At 40.9% G+C, this 15,349-nt stretch overlaps 1 protein-coding gene across 1 annotated transcript in view; it reads right to left on the reverse strand.

Moving 5' to 3' along the window:
• Nucleotides 1-15,349, reverse strand: part of THBS4 (thrombospondin 4) — a 256,126-nt gene that overhangs the window by 175,777 nt on the left and 65,000 nt on the right. Inside the window, exons 2-3 of the mRNA XM_078675199.1 lie at nt 14,676-14,879; nt 1,470-1,717 (exon numbers count right to left, since the gene is read on the reverse strand). Coding sequence (XP_078531325.1) covers nt 1,470-1,717; nt 14,676-14,879 — 452 coding nt within the window. The remainder of the gene's footprint in view (nt 1-1,469; nt 1,718-14,675; nt 14,880-15,349) is intronic.

Below are 15,349 nucleotides of genomic sequence, written 5' to 3' on the forward strand. Positions count from 1 at the left end.
CGGAGTTATGGGGCCTTGGAAATTTGGAGGCTCTATCCAAGGCAGAGAACAAATTTCTGAAGGATATTCTGGCCATTCCCCTCAGTACCCCAACAGTCCCGGTGCTACTGGATGTGGGATGCAAACCTATCATGGACCAGGCTCGCCTCCGGCCCCTCCTTCTATGGGCACGTCTGTGGAGAGTCCCCGAACTGAAAACCTATGCGGATGGATTGTCAGAGGTGATGGAAATGGGTGGTTGGCACAAGATCAAGTGGTTAAGGGACATTAAAAAACTTTTGGGGGAATTGGGTTTGGGGTCTTGTTGGACTACAAAATCTGCCCCACCGAAGGCAACCCTAAAAAAACTATACTGGGAGTGGGTCTCTGCCCAGCTCATCGGCAATCCACGTCACTGCAACTCCACCGCAGCATATTTGAAAATCAGAGACGTGGTTGCCTTTGAGCCCTATCTGGACTTGATTACAATTCCTGCAGATCGGGCACTTTACATCAAATTCAGAGTGGGTACCTTACCCCTAGGTGACCTACTCTCAAGATGGAACATGCCTGCGCAGGCATCACCCTATTGTGCCCTCTGCTCCACTAGGCGTGAAACTGTGGCACATTTCCTTTTTGAGTGCCCCGATTATTCCCGTCCAAGAAATCACTGGCTTAAACCTCTTTGTAGACAACTGGGAACTCGCCAGCATATGGTGGCGCTACGCATTTTATTATCTGACACTTCTTCCCTCATAGTCTGTGGCGTTTCCAAATTTTTAAAATGGGCCTGGTTGATCCGCTTGAAGAGACTTTCCATTGCAATTTAATTCTTTTTTAACTAATATATTCTGTGTACTAATGGTACCTCCTTTTTTTTACTTGTTCTTAACTTGAATCAGTTTTTTATATTTACGATGTGCTGTTTTATACATGTAATGCTTTTATGATATATGCATATCGAAATAAAGCTATCAACCAACCAACCAGTAATCTATTAGTCTCTTGCTGTTTTCAGAGCGGCACAAATGAACACATAATAAATCATATTTGACCAGCTACCCATATCTTAAAAGAAGCTACAAAATCTTTCAGTATTATCACTGTACCATCAGGACATTTTCAGAAAGTGTGCTACTTACTTGCCTATCCTCTGGACACATCATTTCCAGTCCCTGGGCTTGCAATTGACAACATCACACGTTCTGAGAATTGTAGTTATATTTTATTCCAATGAACCCTACTGACACACCTGATAGAAAGGATGTTATCAGAAAAGCCTAGGATTGGTAAAGGGATTGTCTGATGACCTAGTGCAACATTCATCCCTGCTAAACATATGCCTATCAGGGAGCCCAACTTTATGGAAGAAGTACTTGTGCACGCCTTCAGGGCCTCTAGCTTCTTTAAAGAACTCTTCTATGAGAGTTTGTACGTATTCATGCACTTTGTCTCACCTGCCCCACAAGCCCCTCTGTTTCCTCACTTACCATGGGCTTTTTTTGAAACGTCCTTAACTCCACGGAGTCCGAGCTCAGCGGCAGGCCAGAGAACGCGCGTGGAAGGTCGCGAACGGCGTCCACCTGCATGCAGTCCAGGTACATCTCAGCAGTGCTGGACCGCTGCTGGAGGCCACTGAGGCGCAGAAGGAGGCTGTGGCGCTTCCCATCAGCCAGCTGGATGTTGCTGAAGATGACGGAGTTCAGCTTGCCATCGCTCTTCAAGTAGCGAAGGGAGGCTGATGGATACAAAGACATGATTGGCTAACACCAGGTGTAGTCCACAGTGCGAATACACAAGATTAAAGAGTTGGATTTCTCTTGGAGTTCACCTCATGGATGCAAGAATTCACTTAAAACAGCAAACTCTACCTACTAGCCCTATAACTATTTCTGTTCTTTTAATATTCCGTTGACTTTGTTTACTCCATGAGAGCTGATACTCAAAAATTAAATGTTATATTATCTGTTTCTGATCAACTATGCACCACCATGCATTCTCTGGGCTTCTCAAAGCTGTGTGGATCACAGGGCCGGATGTATGACATTACAACGCATGCTTTTACATCGCATGCTTTTACAACGCGTTTTTTACAACGCATACCATTACAACCCATAGTGCTTTTAGGCGCTGGATAGTGAATTGGTTAATTTACTATTCCAACTCCAGTCCCCGTGGATAGTAGGGAAGGTGTTGGATAGTACATTAAACCTATTCCCTATCCTAGAGCACCCCCAGCGCAATGCGTTGTAATGGTTTGCGTTGTAAAAGTTGCGTTGTAAAGGCACTGCGTGGTAAAAGTTGCGTTGTAAAGGTTGTTTACCCACAGGCCCGAATCCCACTGACCTGTAAGTGCAGCAAGCGCATATGAAGCCTATAGGGAGAAATCTTTTAATAAATCTGCAACACTTCCGCAGAACATTCTCCAAAGAGGTCACTCTGTAGTGCTTTTCTGGAGCAAGTGTGCTCTCTAGTGTTGCACAGATCAGTTTGGAGAGCATTCCAAAGCTTGGCTCAGAGGACCTGAACCGTGCATCACCGAGCACACATCTTCCTGAATCCAAGCAAACTGATGGTAGGAGCAGCCATCATCCCAAGCTGTGAGCAGCTGTGTAGGATATTTGGGAAGCACTTCATTTACTTTGGTCTCTTGGTTCAAATAATTATCAGTAATCGTCATTACTCCGAGAAGAAGACTTCCTCATCACAGCCCTACGTTCAAGCCCTTAAGGATTGGCCCGCTTCCAATGTGCAAATTATCTTGTTTCTATACCGTAAGAGGATGGGGAAGGAGACCTTGTTATTTATAGGCAAGTTGACAAATAAATACATCTGCTGTTTCAGGATTCTAAGAGAAGAACTTCCTTGTTTGGAGAAATGAAACAGTCGAAGGTGAGGACTCGGTCAGGATTTGTAGAGCGCGGCTGCTTCACCCGTCAGTGTCTTGTAGGATCACTGACATAATATCGACGACACAAATATCGAGATACACAAATATCGAGTCAAAAATATCGATTGACAAAATATCGACTCCCTATCTTCAAACAGGTAAGTACCAAAATATCGACTCCAAAATATCGACTTACAAAAATATAGACTGTCAAAATATCGATTTTTTAAAATGTCTTAAAAGTAAGTTAAAACTAATATAGTAATAAATATATTTAATATAAACTTAGAAATAATTATTAAAAAAATATAATTTTAATAAATAATTTATATAATTAAAAAAATTATATCACCAAAAATTACACACACACACATATATATATATATATATATATATCCGCTTCGCAGTCCCTCCCCACAATCTTGGGAATTAGGTAGCAGCACTCCGGGGTTAGTTCACAGTTTCAGGTTTTATTGATCAAAACGCGCTTTCGGCACTCGGCCTTCGTCAGTGTTCAGAGTGACAGTGCCGCGCAAGGTTTACAAATGCTTTGCATGCAACACGTGATGTTAACTTAGACACAAAGATAGGACCAAAATAATCCTCATGGTCGCCATCTTTGAATGGGTAAAGTAAAGTCAATGTAGATTACCGCTCTATATTACCAGCAGTACGCAGCTACATATATGTAGATAAATTCAATTAAAGCATATAAAGAGTCAGAAAATTCATCCCTCATTATCTGCTTATAACATAATGCCCACAAATGGGCTTTGCATATGTACAATGTTCACAACTTCCCCATTCTCATTCGATGAAATTGCGCCCTGAATGGGCTATACGAAGTTCTAAATATAGATACAGTAACGTGTTGAGAAGTGCATCTCCAAGGCAATGCATTATTAACATATATAAACAGATTAGAGCAATTTCAGGCCAACCAAACAATATTTACAACTATACAGATCAGTCCACTTCATACTTGTTTCAGATCAAATGGACTGCCAAGTCCTCATGTATATTCAACCCTGTTGGTATCTTGCTTTGTAGATCGATAATGTAGCGCGACTCTAGTCGTCTTAGTTTGCGTAACCTATCACCTCCTCTTACATGGGCAGGGACTGAATCCAGACAAAAATACTTCAACAGATCCCTGTTGCGTTTATGCTCTTGATCAAAATGTCTGGCCACGGGGTAGTTCACATCTGCATTTTGTATGGCCCTTTGATGCTCAAGTATCCTCAATTTAACAGGATTCGTTGTACTGCCAACATACCTTCTGCCACAAGGACATGTTAGACAGTACACGGCATAGGGTGTTGTGCAGGTGAGGAATTTACCTATTTTTTTGGGTTGTTTGACCCCGGGTACAGAGTACTGTGTCACGCGTCTACTTCCTTTACAGGCCTTACATTTCCCGCATGGGAAAAACCCTTTTAAAGGTTCTGACTTGGGTTTGGATGCTGTGCCTTCATGATGACTATGCACCAGATAGTCCTTAAGTGCTCGTGCCTTTCTAAAAGTTACTAGAGGGTAACATGGTAAATCTTGCTTGATTGTGTTATCAGTGAGCAAGATGCTCCAATGCCTCCGCATGATGCGTTTTAATTCAGAGGCATTGCGTGAAAAGGTGGTAATCATTCTAAACGTACCCCCACCCGTCTTTGTACTCTCAATGTTCTCAGGTTTTTCTTTTTTTAATAGATCACCACGATCCAGTTCACATACTTTCTTCATAGCCTGTGTGAGAACGCCCTCTTTGTAACCTCTAGTCCTAAATCTCTGGATGCTACTCTTGGCTGCACTGTTGAAATCCTGTTCCTTAGTGTTGTTCCTCCGTATCCTTAATAGTTCCCCATAGGGTATACTATTCACTAAGCTTTTCGGGTGACTGCTGGTCGCGTATAGAGTCGAATTCCCAGCAGTCTCCTTACGGTAAAGCCTTGTGTGTAGTCTGCCTTCCTCTACAAAAACTGTTAGGTCCAAATAATTTACCTCAGTTTGGCTACAGGTACCGGAAAACTTCAAGTTATTACTGTTGTTATTAAGCACCGTAATATACTCTTTCGCTACCTCAACCGACCCCCTTATGATGATAAAGAGGTCGTCAATGTAGCGGTGCCAACACTTGACAAGTTCATTCCACTTCTTATTGGCTGGAGACCAGGCCACCTGCTCCTCCCACCACCCCACGAATAAATTCGCGAAGCTGGGGGCGGAGCAGGTACCCATCGCCACGCCAGTAAGCTGTTTGTACAATTCCTGGCCGAAGAGAAAAATGTTATTGTAGTTTTTGTAGAGGAAGGCAGACTACACACAAGGCTTTACCGTAAGGAGACTGCTGGGAATTCGACTCTATACGCAGCCAAGAGTAGCATCCAGAGATTTAGGACTAGAGGTTACAAAGAGGGCGTTCTCACACAGGCTATGAAGAAAGTATGTGAACTGGATCGTGGTGATCTATTAAAAAAAGAAAAACCTGAGAACATTGAGAGTACAAAGACGGGTGGGGGTACGTTTAGAATGATTACCACCTTTTCACGCAATGCCTCTGAATTAAAACGCATCATGCGGAGGCATTGGAGCATCTTGCTCACTGATAACACAATCAAGCAAGATTTACCATGTTACCCTCTAGTAACTTTTAGAAAGGCACGAGCACTTAAGGACTATCTGGTGCATAGTCATCATGAAGGCACAGCATCCAAACCCAAGTCAGAACCTTTAAAAGGGTTTTTCCCATGCGGGAAATGTAAGGCCTGTAAAGGAAGTAGACGCGTGACACAGTACTCTGTACCCGGGGTCAAACAACCCAAAAAAATAGGTAAATTCCTCACCTGCACAACACCCTATGCCGTGTACTGTCTAACATGTCCTTGTGGCAGAAGGTATGTTGGCAGTACAACGAATCCTGTTAAATTGAGGATACTTGAGCATCAAAGGGCCATACAAAATGCAGATGTGAACTACCCCGTGGCCAGACATTTTGATCAAGAGCATAAACGCAACAGGGATCTGTTGAAGTATTTTTGTCTGGATTCAGTCCCTGCCCATGTAAGAGGAGGTGATAGGTTACGCAAACTAAGACGACTAGAGTCGCGCTACATTATCGATCTACAAAGCAAGATACCAACAGGGTTGAATATACATGAGGACTTGGCAGTCCATTTGATCTGAAACAAGTATGAAGTGGACTGATCTGTATAGTTGTAAATATTGTTTGGTTGGCCTGAAATTGCTCTAATCTGTTTATATATGTTAATAATGCATTGCCTTGGAGATGCACTTCTCAACACGTTACTGTATCTATATTTAGAACTTCGTATAGCCCATTCAGGGCGCAATTTCATCGAATGAGAATGGGGAAGTTGTGAACATTGTACATATGCAAAGCCCATTTGTGGGCATTATGTTATAAGCAGATAATGAGGGATGAATTTTCTGACTCTTTATATGCTTTAATTGAATTTATCTACATATATGTAGCTGCGTACTGCTGGTAATATAGAGCGGTAATCTACATTGACTTTACTTTACCCATTCAAAGATGGCGACCATGAGGATTATTTTGGTCCTATCTTTGTGTCTAAGTTAACATCACGTGTTGCATGCAAAGCATTTGTAAACCTTGCGCGGCACTGTCACTCTGAACACTGACGAAGGCCGAGTGCCGAAAGCGCGTTTTGATCAATAAAACCTGAAACTGTGAACTAACCCCGGAGTGCTGCTACCTAATTCCCAAGATTGTGGGGAGGGACTGCGAAGCGGATATTATGGTCGGGTGCACCCCCGACGAGCAGGCACCAGCCTGGGAGTGCGTCTGGCAGGTGCAAGTGTAGCTGTGATATATATATATATATATATATATATATATATATATATATATATATATATATATATATATATATATATTTAAACATATTATTAAATAAACATATATAACATTTTAGAAAATGTTTAAAATTTATTGTTACAACTATAGTGAGTTCAACATTAGCAAAAGTGTTGGATAGCGTAGAGGTAAAATTTACTACTCCCACTCCAGTGGGTGCAACAGTAGGGAAAGCGCTGGATAGCGTAGAGGTTAAAATTACTATTCCCACTCCAGGGATGTATGACGTTACAACGCATACTTTTACAACGCCTACCATTACAACAAAACTTTTACAACGCAAAAACTTTTACAACGCATACATTTACAACGCAAGATTTTACAACGCATATACCTTTACAACGCATACCATTACAACATAAGTATTGGTAAGTATATAATAATTTTTTGAATATAAATTAATAAAAAATATTATAATATAATTTAATATAATTTAATTTTATTAAATAAATGTAATTTAAATGTAATTTTACTTTATTTTTACAAAGTACCCCTGTACCCCAAAAACCCAAAACTGACCCTGAACCCTAAAAATACCCCTTTACCCATAAACTGAAAACTGACCCTGAACCCTAAAAATACCCCTTTACCCGAAAACTGAAAACTGACCCTGAACCCTAAAAATACCCCTTTACCCAAAAACTGAAAACTGACCCTGAACCCTAAAAATACCCCTTTACCTACAAACTGAAAACTGACCCTGAACCCTAAAAATACCCCTTTACCCCAAAAACTGAAAACTGACCCTGAACCCTAAAAATACCCCTTTACCCAAAAACTGAAAACTGACCCTGAACCCTAAAAATACCCCTTTACCTACAAACTGAAAACTGACCCTGAACCCTAAAAATACCCCTTTACCCCAAAAACTGAAAACTGACCTGAACCCTAAAAATACCCCTTTACCCAAAAACTGAAAACTGACCCTGAACCCTAAAAATACCCCTTTACCCAAAAACTGAAAACTGACCCTGAACCCTAAAAATACCCCTTTACCCAAAAACTGAAAACTGACCCTGAACCCTAAAAATACCCCTTTACCTACAAACTGAAAACTGACCCTGAACCCTAAAAATACCCCTTTACCCCAAAAACTGAAAACTGACCCTGAACCCTAAAAATACCCCTTTACCCAAAAACTGAAAACTGACCCTGAACCCTAAAAATACCCCTTTACCCAAAAACTGAAAACTGACCCTGAACCCTAAAATTAAAATATTTATCAATTAATCAATTATAATTAATTACCAATTATATTTTAATTAATTAACAATTAATAATTAATTAACAATTAATTTTTAAAAAATATCAATAAATAAATTAACATATTTAATTAATTATAATTAAATTACTTCCCACCCTATTCCCCTATAAACCCACAACCCACTACAGAAAATAAATTACTAAAATTAAAATATTTATCAATTAATCAATTATAATTAATTACCAATTATATTTTAATTAATTACCAATTAATAATTAATTAACAATTAATTCTAAATTATTATCAATAAATAAATTAACATATTTAATTAATTATAATTAAATTACTTCCCACCCTATTCCCCTATAAACCCACAACCCGCTACAGAAAATAAATTACTAAAATTAAAATATTTATCAATTAATCAATTATAATTAATTACCAATTATATTTTAATTAATTACCAATTAATAATTAATTAACAATTAATTCTAAATATATATCAATAAATAAATTAACATATTTAATTAATTAGAATTAAATTACTTCCCACCCTATTCCCCTATAAACCCACAACCCGCTACAGACTTATATTACACAAAAAATAAAAATTATTATTAACTTACCTTAAATTCGATATTTTTGTTGTCTATATTATGTCTAGTCGATATTATGTCCATTCTATATTTTTGATTCGATATTATGTCCATTCTATTCGATATTAATTTTCTCTAGTCGATATTTTTGTTGTCTATATTATGTCTAGTCGATATTTTGTCCATTCTATATTTTTTACTCGATATTCTGTCCAGTCGAAATAATTGACTCGATATTATGACTGTACACCGTCTTGAGGCGCTGTCGGATCACGCTGCTTGTTCTCCTATTGGTTGAACATCCAGGTCGTGAGGTCCTTTCTGAAGTGCTGGAGCGATGGTGAGCTCTGAGGTGCAGGAGGAGGTCGTTCCAGGTCTTGGCCGCCAGATGGGGAAGGAGCAGCCTTCACTGTTTGTCCAGCGGATGCGACGGGTGGCAGGTAGGGCGAGGACTCGTCACCGTAGCATAAGAACTGTGACAAGGAAGGTTGGTGGCACAGCAGATGTGGATCAAGCTGGTGGTGGCTGCAACTGAGACCTTAAACACTTCAGGGCAACTTTGGGTTCTACATTAAACTTTCACAGCTTCCAACCGTGTGCATCAGCAACAAAATACTGTAACCTGGGGTTTAATTCACTGGCTGCTTCAAGTGTGAGTGACCTCAATCAGATAAAGGTTTACTATATTTGAAATAATTGTGTTATCTTTCTGGAAATATTGCTTGACATAGTCTGAGTGTGCTTTCTCGATTTCCTTTCTATTTCCATTGAAACAAAGGCAAACTTTATTTTTCTGGTTGAGAAAACAAATAATTCATTCGGATCAATGTGATAAGGACAAAATTCTTTGTTCCCAATTTTAGGAACATATTTTGTATAGTCTAATGATAAAAAATGTGTTTTTGGATAGATATTACTTGACACTTAGAAACAGTGAAGCTAATTATTCTGTACATGAAGTACAAGTGGGCAGTTTGTGCTAGAACATGCCCCCCACATTCTTCACATTTTATCGACTAATAACCTAGAAGCCATGTTTCTGACAGCATCCTAGCAATAGTGCATCCAGGTTTGGATGAAAAGGTTTCTCTATAATATCTGAGGCAGTGTCTGGGCCCTCAAATAGACTAGCAAACTGGCAAACCCCTCTGTCAATAAATGAGACATTGATAAATCCAACACGTATTTCTATTTATAAGTGAAAGTGCATTTTCAATGATTGGCGCCTTTTTGTGTGTGGGTATCTAGATGAGTGGGTAAATGTGAAAATGAGTCAAAACAAGGAGGAAAGTATGGATGAGTGAGTAAGTAAGTGTACAGGTGGATGAAAGTATGGAGGCTGGATCATCCATGAATAGATTAATAGGTAAATGAGGGCTTGGATAAATGCCTCCTTTGTATAGGGTGTGACAGTATCTCAACAGAGTAAGATGAAAGGGCCATAGTGGCTCAACCTGTTCAACTCACTATCAACAGGTTTACTTACATGTATCTAGCATTACGGGCAATCTTATGCACACAATATACAAAGAATTTACTTTGTGGTGTCTGGGCCAGAATTAGGCAAAAAAATCGTTATCATGCTGTGTACTCTATGACCAATATTATGCCAATGTGGGTGCCGTCATTCCAGGAATGCCCTCATATGCCAGGAATTTCCACCATTAAGTGAGGGCCAACATTAGGCTACAAGTAATCACCATCATGACTTGGATTGCCATGGTATGCTAAGAAACAAGGCCATTATGCCTGGCATAATCAGAATAGGGTGTCATTGTTAACGTTTTTTCTGAAGTGTAATTTCGGATGACAAAGAATTTGTGTGAATTATTCATTTTAATGATGCATGTGAGCGTAAAAGATGCATTCATGATTTTGCACTTAAAACAACATGGTTATCTCATTTAGAAGTGTGATTAATATTGTAGTATAATTATGCCACATTTTTGTGTAAGACACCCTTATTTAAAATGGATGCCGCTTCACATGTCCTGCCCATCTTGCTCCTGCTTATCCCCCTCCCAATTGCGCGCCTCCTCTCCCCAGTTTCCGCAGAGCGCAGTGCGCTATGACGTAAGTGGAGTGTAGTGTTAAAGAGCATTTATTTTTCATGAAATCTTCCATCGTATGACTGATGTGTAATTTTGAAGGGTTTCTATTGCTAGTTCCGATGCAGGCACTTCGAAGAACATAAGTCTATGAGCTATTGTTGAGAAAATGTTTTATATTGTGTTGTATGTCTCTGGAGTGCAGTTGCTGAGGAAGCAAGCGAAAGATTTCTCTTACCTTAAGAAATGGGTTAGTGTTAAGAACCTTTCAGATTTAAGAAATTGTTTTTGATTTGCCAATGTGACCTAACTGACCATGCCATGCTGAGTTTGCAGTTTTGTTAATTAATATTAGGGCTCCCGGTTTTCTGTTTTTACGGATTTTTACATATAAATACAGACGGAAATGTATATTTCCTTTGTCTGTATTTATATTTAAAAACGGCAAAATACTAGCAAAGTCTGCCGCGCTGCCGTCGGGTATTTTGCTACCGACGATGCTGCTGTCCCGTGTAACAGGTGTCTTATTTTTGTAACAACAAAGCCACCCCTTAAACTTCGTTTGTCAAATGAAATCAAAGCATAATTGGAGAGTGCAAGAGGCCCCGCCGGAGGACATCCAATCTCGTTCACAGAAACAGCCATCAAGAAAAGAAGACCCGGGTGTTTTCTGCTGACCTCAAAAAGCTGTGAGTCTACATGGTTGTAGTTGCTTAAACAGAGAGATAAACAGACAGACTTCTGCACCAAAGACAGCTAAGGGGTTGTCTACGGTGCTGAAACACCACCACAAAGTAACACAAGTCCACGAGATACCATTAGGCAAGAGAGAATATTTCATTTTGTATACAAATTTATATAAAAAAATAGGCTAAAAAAGTCTATTAGTTTATTTATGTGAATATTGCAGGTGCCTTTACACCATATTACAATATTTAAAAGCTTAAAAATGTCTCCTTTTGGAACCCCGACTTTTTTTATTGTATATCCCCAATTCCCATACTTTATAGTACTGTGTCAGCTGTCTTCTGTAAGAACGTGCGTTTTGCCTAGATTGTAAAGACCGCTGAGTGGCTTTACTCAATCACATCAATATAAGATTTAGACTATGGGGGTTTGCCATGCCTCTTGTGGTAATGTTTGCTTGTGGAAAAAATTCTGCCGATGGCATAACCAAGATGTGAACAAGGAGGAGAGGGTACTGGGTGTGCCACTGGAGGTGTGAGAATTTGTGAGGGAAGAAAGCATGTTTAGGATATGACTCGGTTGTCTGTCTGTGGGGCTGTTTAGGTGTGAGGAAGGTTAGAGGGGGAAGATTTACTAGGGATATAGAACGTTTTTTTTCTTTTTGCATTTTTATCTCGCGTGAACTTTATTCAAAGGTACTGAGCACTTTAAATTAGTACCAGTTACATTACACAAGGACACATAGGTGGCATGGACTAGGATTGGGGAGGTTAAGGATAACGCTGCAGAAGTGAAAGATGAACCCGAAAGGAAAGTCTTGGAGCGAGGCCTGGAGAGAGGAGGCATGCCCAGGGAGGCAGCCTCCTAGATCAGCATAGGTGATCCTTCTGCATAAACCTCCGCAGTCCTGCAGGCAGCAGACAGAGGGTGCAGGCGCTTTGAAGATGGATAACGTAATCGCACACGAGGCACTTTGGCAGCCTAGAGAACAGGCACAGTGTCAGGGCGCCCCAGCAGAGCTGACCCAGATTTCACATGGCATAGTCAGTGGTGCTCGGATGCTCAAGGGCCCTGAACGCCACCAGGCACACCTACACTGCATTTCTCGGCCCACTGCAGACCCTACTTCATCCTTAGCAATGACATAACTCATTTATCACTCCACCCTGCCTGTCCCAGCCCTTCTGGGTTATGTTACTGGTCCTGAATGCACCACAAACTGCGAGACTGAAAACGGGGGAGTGTCTTACAGCAGCAGATCAGCGAGTAACGTGATTAATTGGGTGATAACGACCTGAAGGCCTATCTGTCCCCAACCCTAACACTCAGTGCGCCACTTATTCGGTCCCTGATTTACCCAACTATTGTGTGTTCGAGCACCTGCCTGATGAACAGGTCCAACTCTCACTGGCTGTCCAATACACCTTCCTCCCTTTCCATCGAAGGCCAGCTGCGTCATATCACGACAGACTGGGCGCACAAGCTGCCAGTCACATGATCAGTTCTAGTTGTGCCCGCCCACGACCCATCGCAAAGCCCTAGGGAAGGATGGTGAGTTCCGGATGCACTGGGCTGTGTTTAAAGAGTGCACAGTGTTCATTGCATCTCTTCTGACTCAGACTTAACTCATTCTGGGGGACCAGGCGGGGAGAGACCGGACTCGTAAGTGGGTTCCACCGCACAGGAAGGGCTGCAGAAAAGACACGCGAGGCATGTGCTTTTACAAGTGGGTAATATAATTACGTAGAGAAAGAGAAACATATCCTTTATTTTAAAATATCAAAATAGGACTATAGCCTCCAATTTTAGATTTTATTTTGTGGACAATTTGGGTGACATGGCCTTGGCAGCTATGGGTTAGCCAACTCTGCTTCCAGTAAAAACAATTGGGCTCACTCAAGCCACGTTAGAGCTAACGTTTAGCATGGGGCTCACTCTGTCACAACCAGTATGTATGTCCTACAGCCTCCTTCCTGTGTCAATTTAAATAAATGTGGAAAAATACTAGCTGTTGCGTCGTCTTTTGCTTGTCGCAAAAATAAATGTGGATAAATACAGATAAAATGCCCAAAAAATAAATATGGATAAATACAGACGGAAATGGCAAAAAAATAAATACCATAAAACCGGGAGTCCTAATTAATATGCATCAACTGTGTATAAAAACCCCTGGTCCAGATAGATCGGGGCACCTTTCCATTTTCCTTCTGAAACTGTCAGATTATTTAGGATTCTGTCAGTACTCTTTATGAGTTTTACACTTAGAACATAGATGCAATGTGAGGAGGAGCACACACTTCGGGATGCTGAGGATTCCAGTGGATATACTAGAATTTCTGGTCAGCTTTTGTCCGCGCTCTTTGGTTCGCAGCAGGAAGCAGATCACAGAGTGATTATTCAGGCATTTAGACTCTCTCCAAATTCAGCTGCATCTGGACTGAAATCTCTGTTCAGCTGAGTGGTGAGATGGAATCCTCTGAGCTGTTCTGCAAAAGAAGATGGTTCTGATGTAGGAAGACTGCTCGCTTTCTCCTCGTTTCTAAACCCTGCTTCCTTAGCCAGAGAAAAAAAATCCTTGTTGAACTTTAAGGAAGAGTGGCTGGTGACATGTTGTCAGGCACTGGTGAGATTCCCATATGTCTGAAAGTAGAACACCAAGCAAAGAAATTCCAGCTTTCACAGGTTGATTTGGCAAAGGCTTTCCTGCAGACCCTGGATAAAGACCCAGGCTGACAGACTGAGTTGTCCTGCTAAGGAATCTTCTGGAGTGTGATGGGGATGAAGCCACCGTTTATCCCTCAGCCAGCCCCTGCAGGACTGGGGATTGTCTCCCTGAGGATGAGGTCAGGAAAACACATTTTTGTTTCTCTGTTGTCCTTGTCTCTCCTTAAACTCATCTTTGAACCACTGGATGTGTTGCCTTGATGACAAATGCTGAGAAATCCCTAATCGGAATTTCTAGAAATTGGTTTGTTTTCAATACATCTGACCATCTGGCATCTAGGAGGTGTGATTATCTGCTTTGCCCCGATTAATACCCATATTTTTATATCTATAACATTTTCAATGTGTTCTCTACTACTAAAAAAGAATTAAAAATGTGTAAATTGCAACCACGAGTAGGCAGAGACTATGCATATGTCTTTTTTTGTTTTATTTTACTTTTCAGCAGGCCTCAACAATCAGTTTCCAAGAGGCTCAGTCAAAGTGAGGTTCACAAGGATTAGCTTCACCTGCTAATTTTACCATACATTACCAAGAACACAACTGTGGCATAGCCATTTTAGACTAAGAATGGCTGTAGGCCAATGTGTTGTTCTTAAGGTATTCCCTGCAGTTTAAGCATTAATGCATAAATGGTTCAGCACCAGAAACTCACCTTTATTCAATCTCCCCATTACGGCAAATTCAAAAAACCTGCTATTATCCACCGGAGAGTAGAGCCCAAAGATGGTGGCGGTTGTCTTGGGCTGCAGTTTGAACGTTGACAGCACATATATTTCACTTAAAGTTGGATCTCTCATTTCTTTTTGCAGAAACTGTGTCACTTGCCTCTGGGCTGGAGCAGAGAGAAGATCCAGAACTGAAAGGCAAAAATGGAGAGACATAAGCAACTGCCTAATCTGTAGGTACCACAATCATGAACTGGTTAAACGTAATATAACCTAGAGCTCAGGTTCAAGAACAACGTGCATATCAGCGAAGAGATAAAAACCAAGCTGCTCCATGGCACTGGTCTCTTCAGTGGGTCCAGTAAATATCAACAGGAGACTTTCAGTGATGACCGCGTGTGCGCTTGTCTGCTGTATAGCTGCATGTGTGTTGAGCGGGGCCGTGTGTGTTCTTTGTCTCTGTGACTCTCTGTGTGGTGTCTCTGGGCATGGACACCCCTATGTCTGTTTCCTGTGCACAAGGGAGGCTACACGTCCCTGTGCACTGGTGCCTGTAAGTGCATTGCTGCGTGTGTACAAGGATGGGTGTGTTCGATGCAGTGGTTGTCATGGAAATAACAAGGTGCAGGTACACCTTATCGCAGAGTACCTGTTTGTTGCT

Source organism: Lissotriton helveticus, chromosome 2_1 (genome assembly GCF_964261635.1).
Source record: "Lissotriton helveticus chromosome 2_1, aLisHel1.1, whole genome shotgun sequence".
NCBI lineage: Eukaryota > Metazoa > Chordata > Amphibia > Caudata > Salamandridae > Lissotriton > Lissotriton helveticus.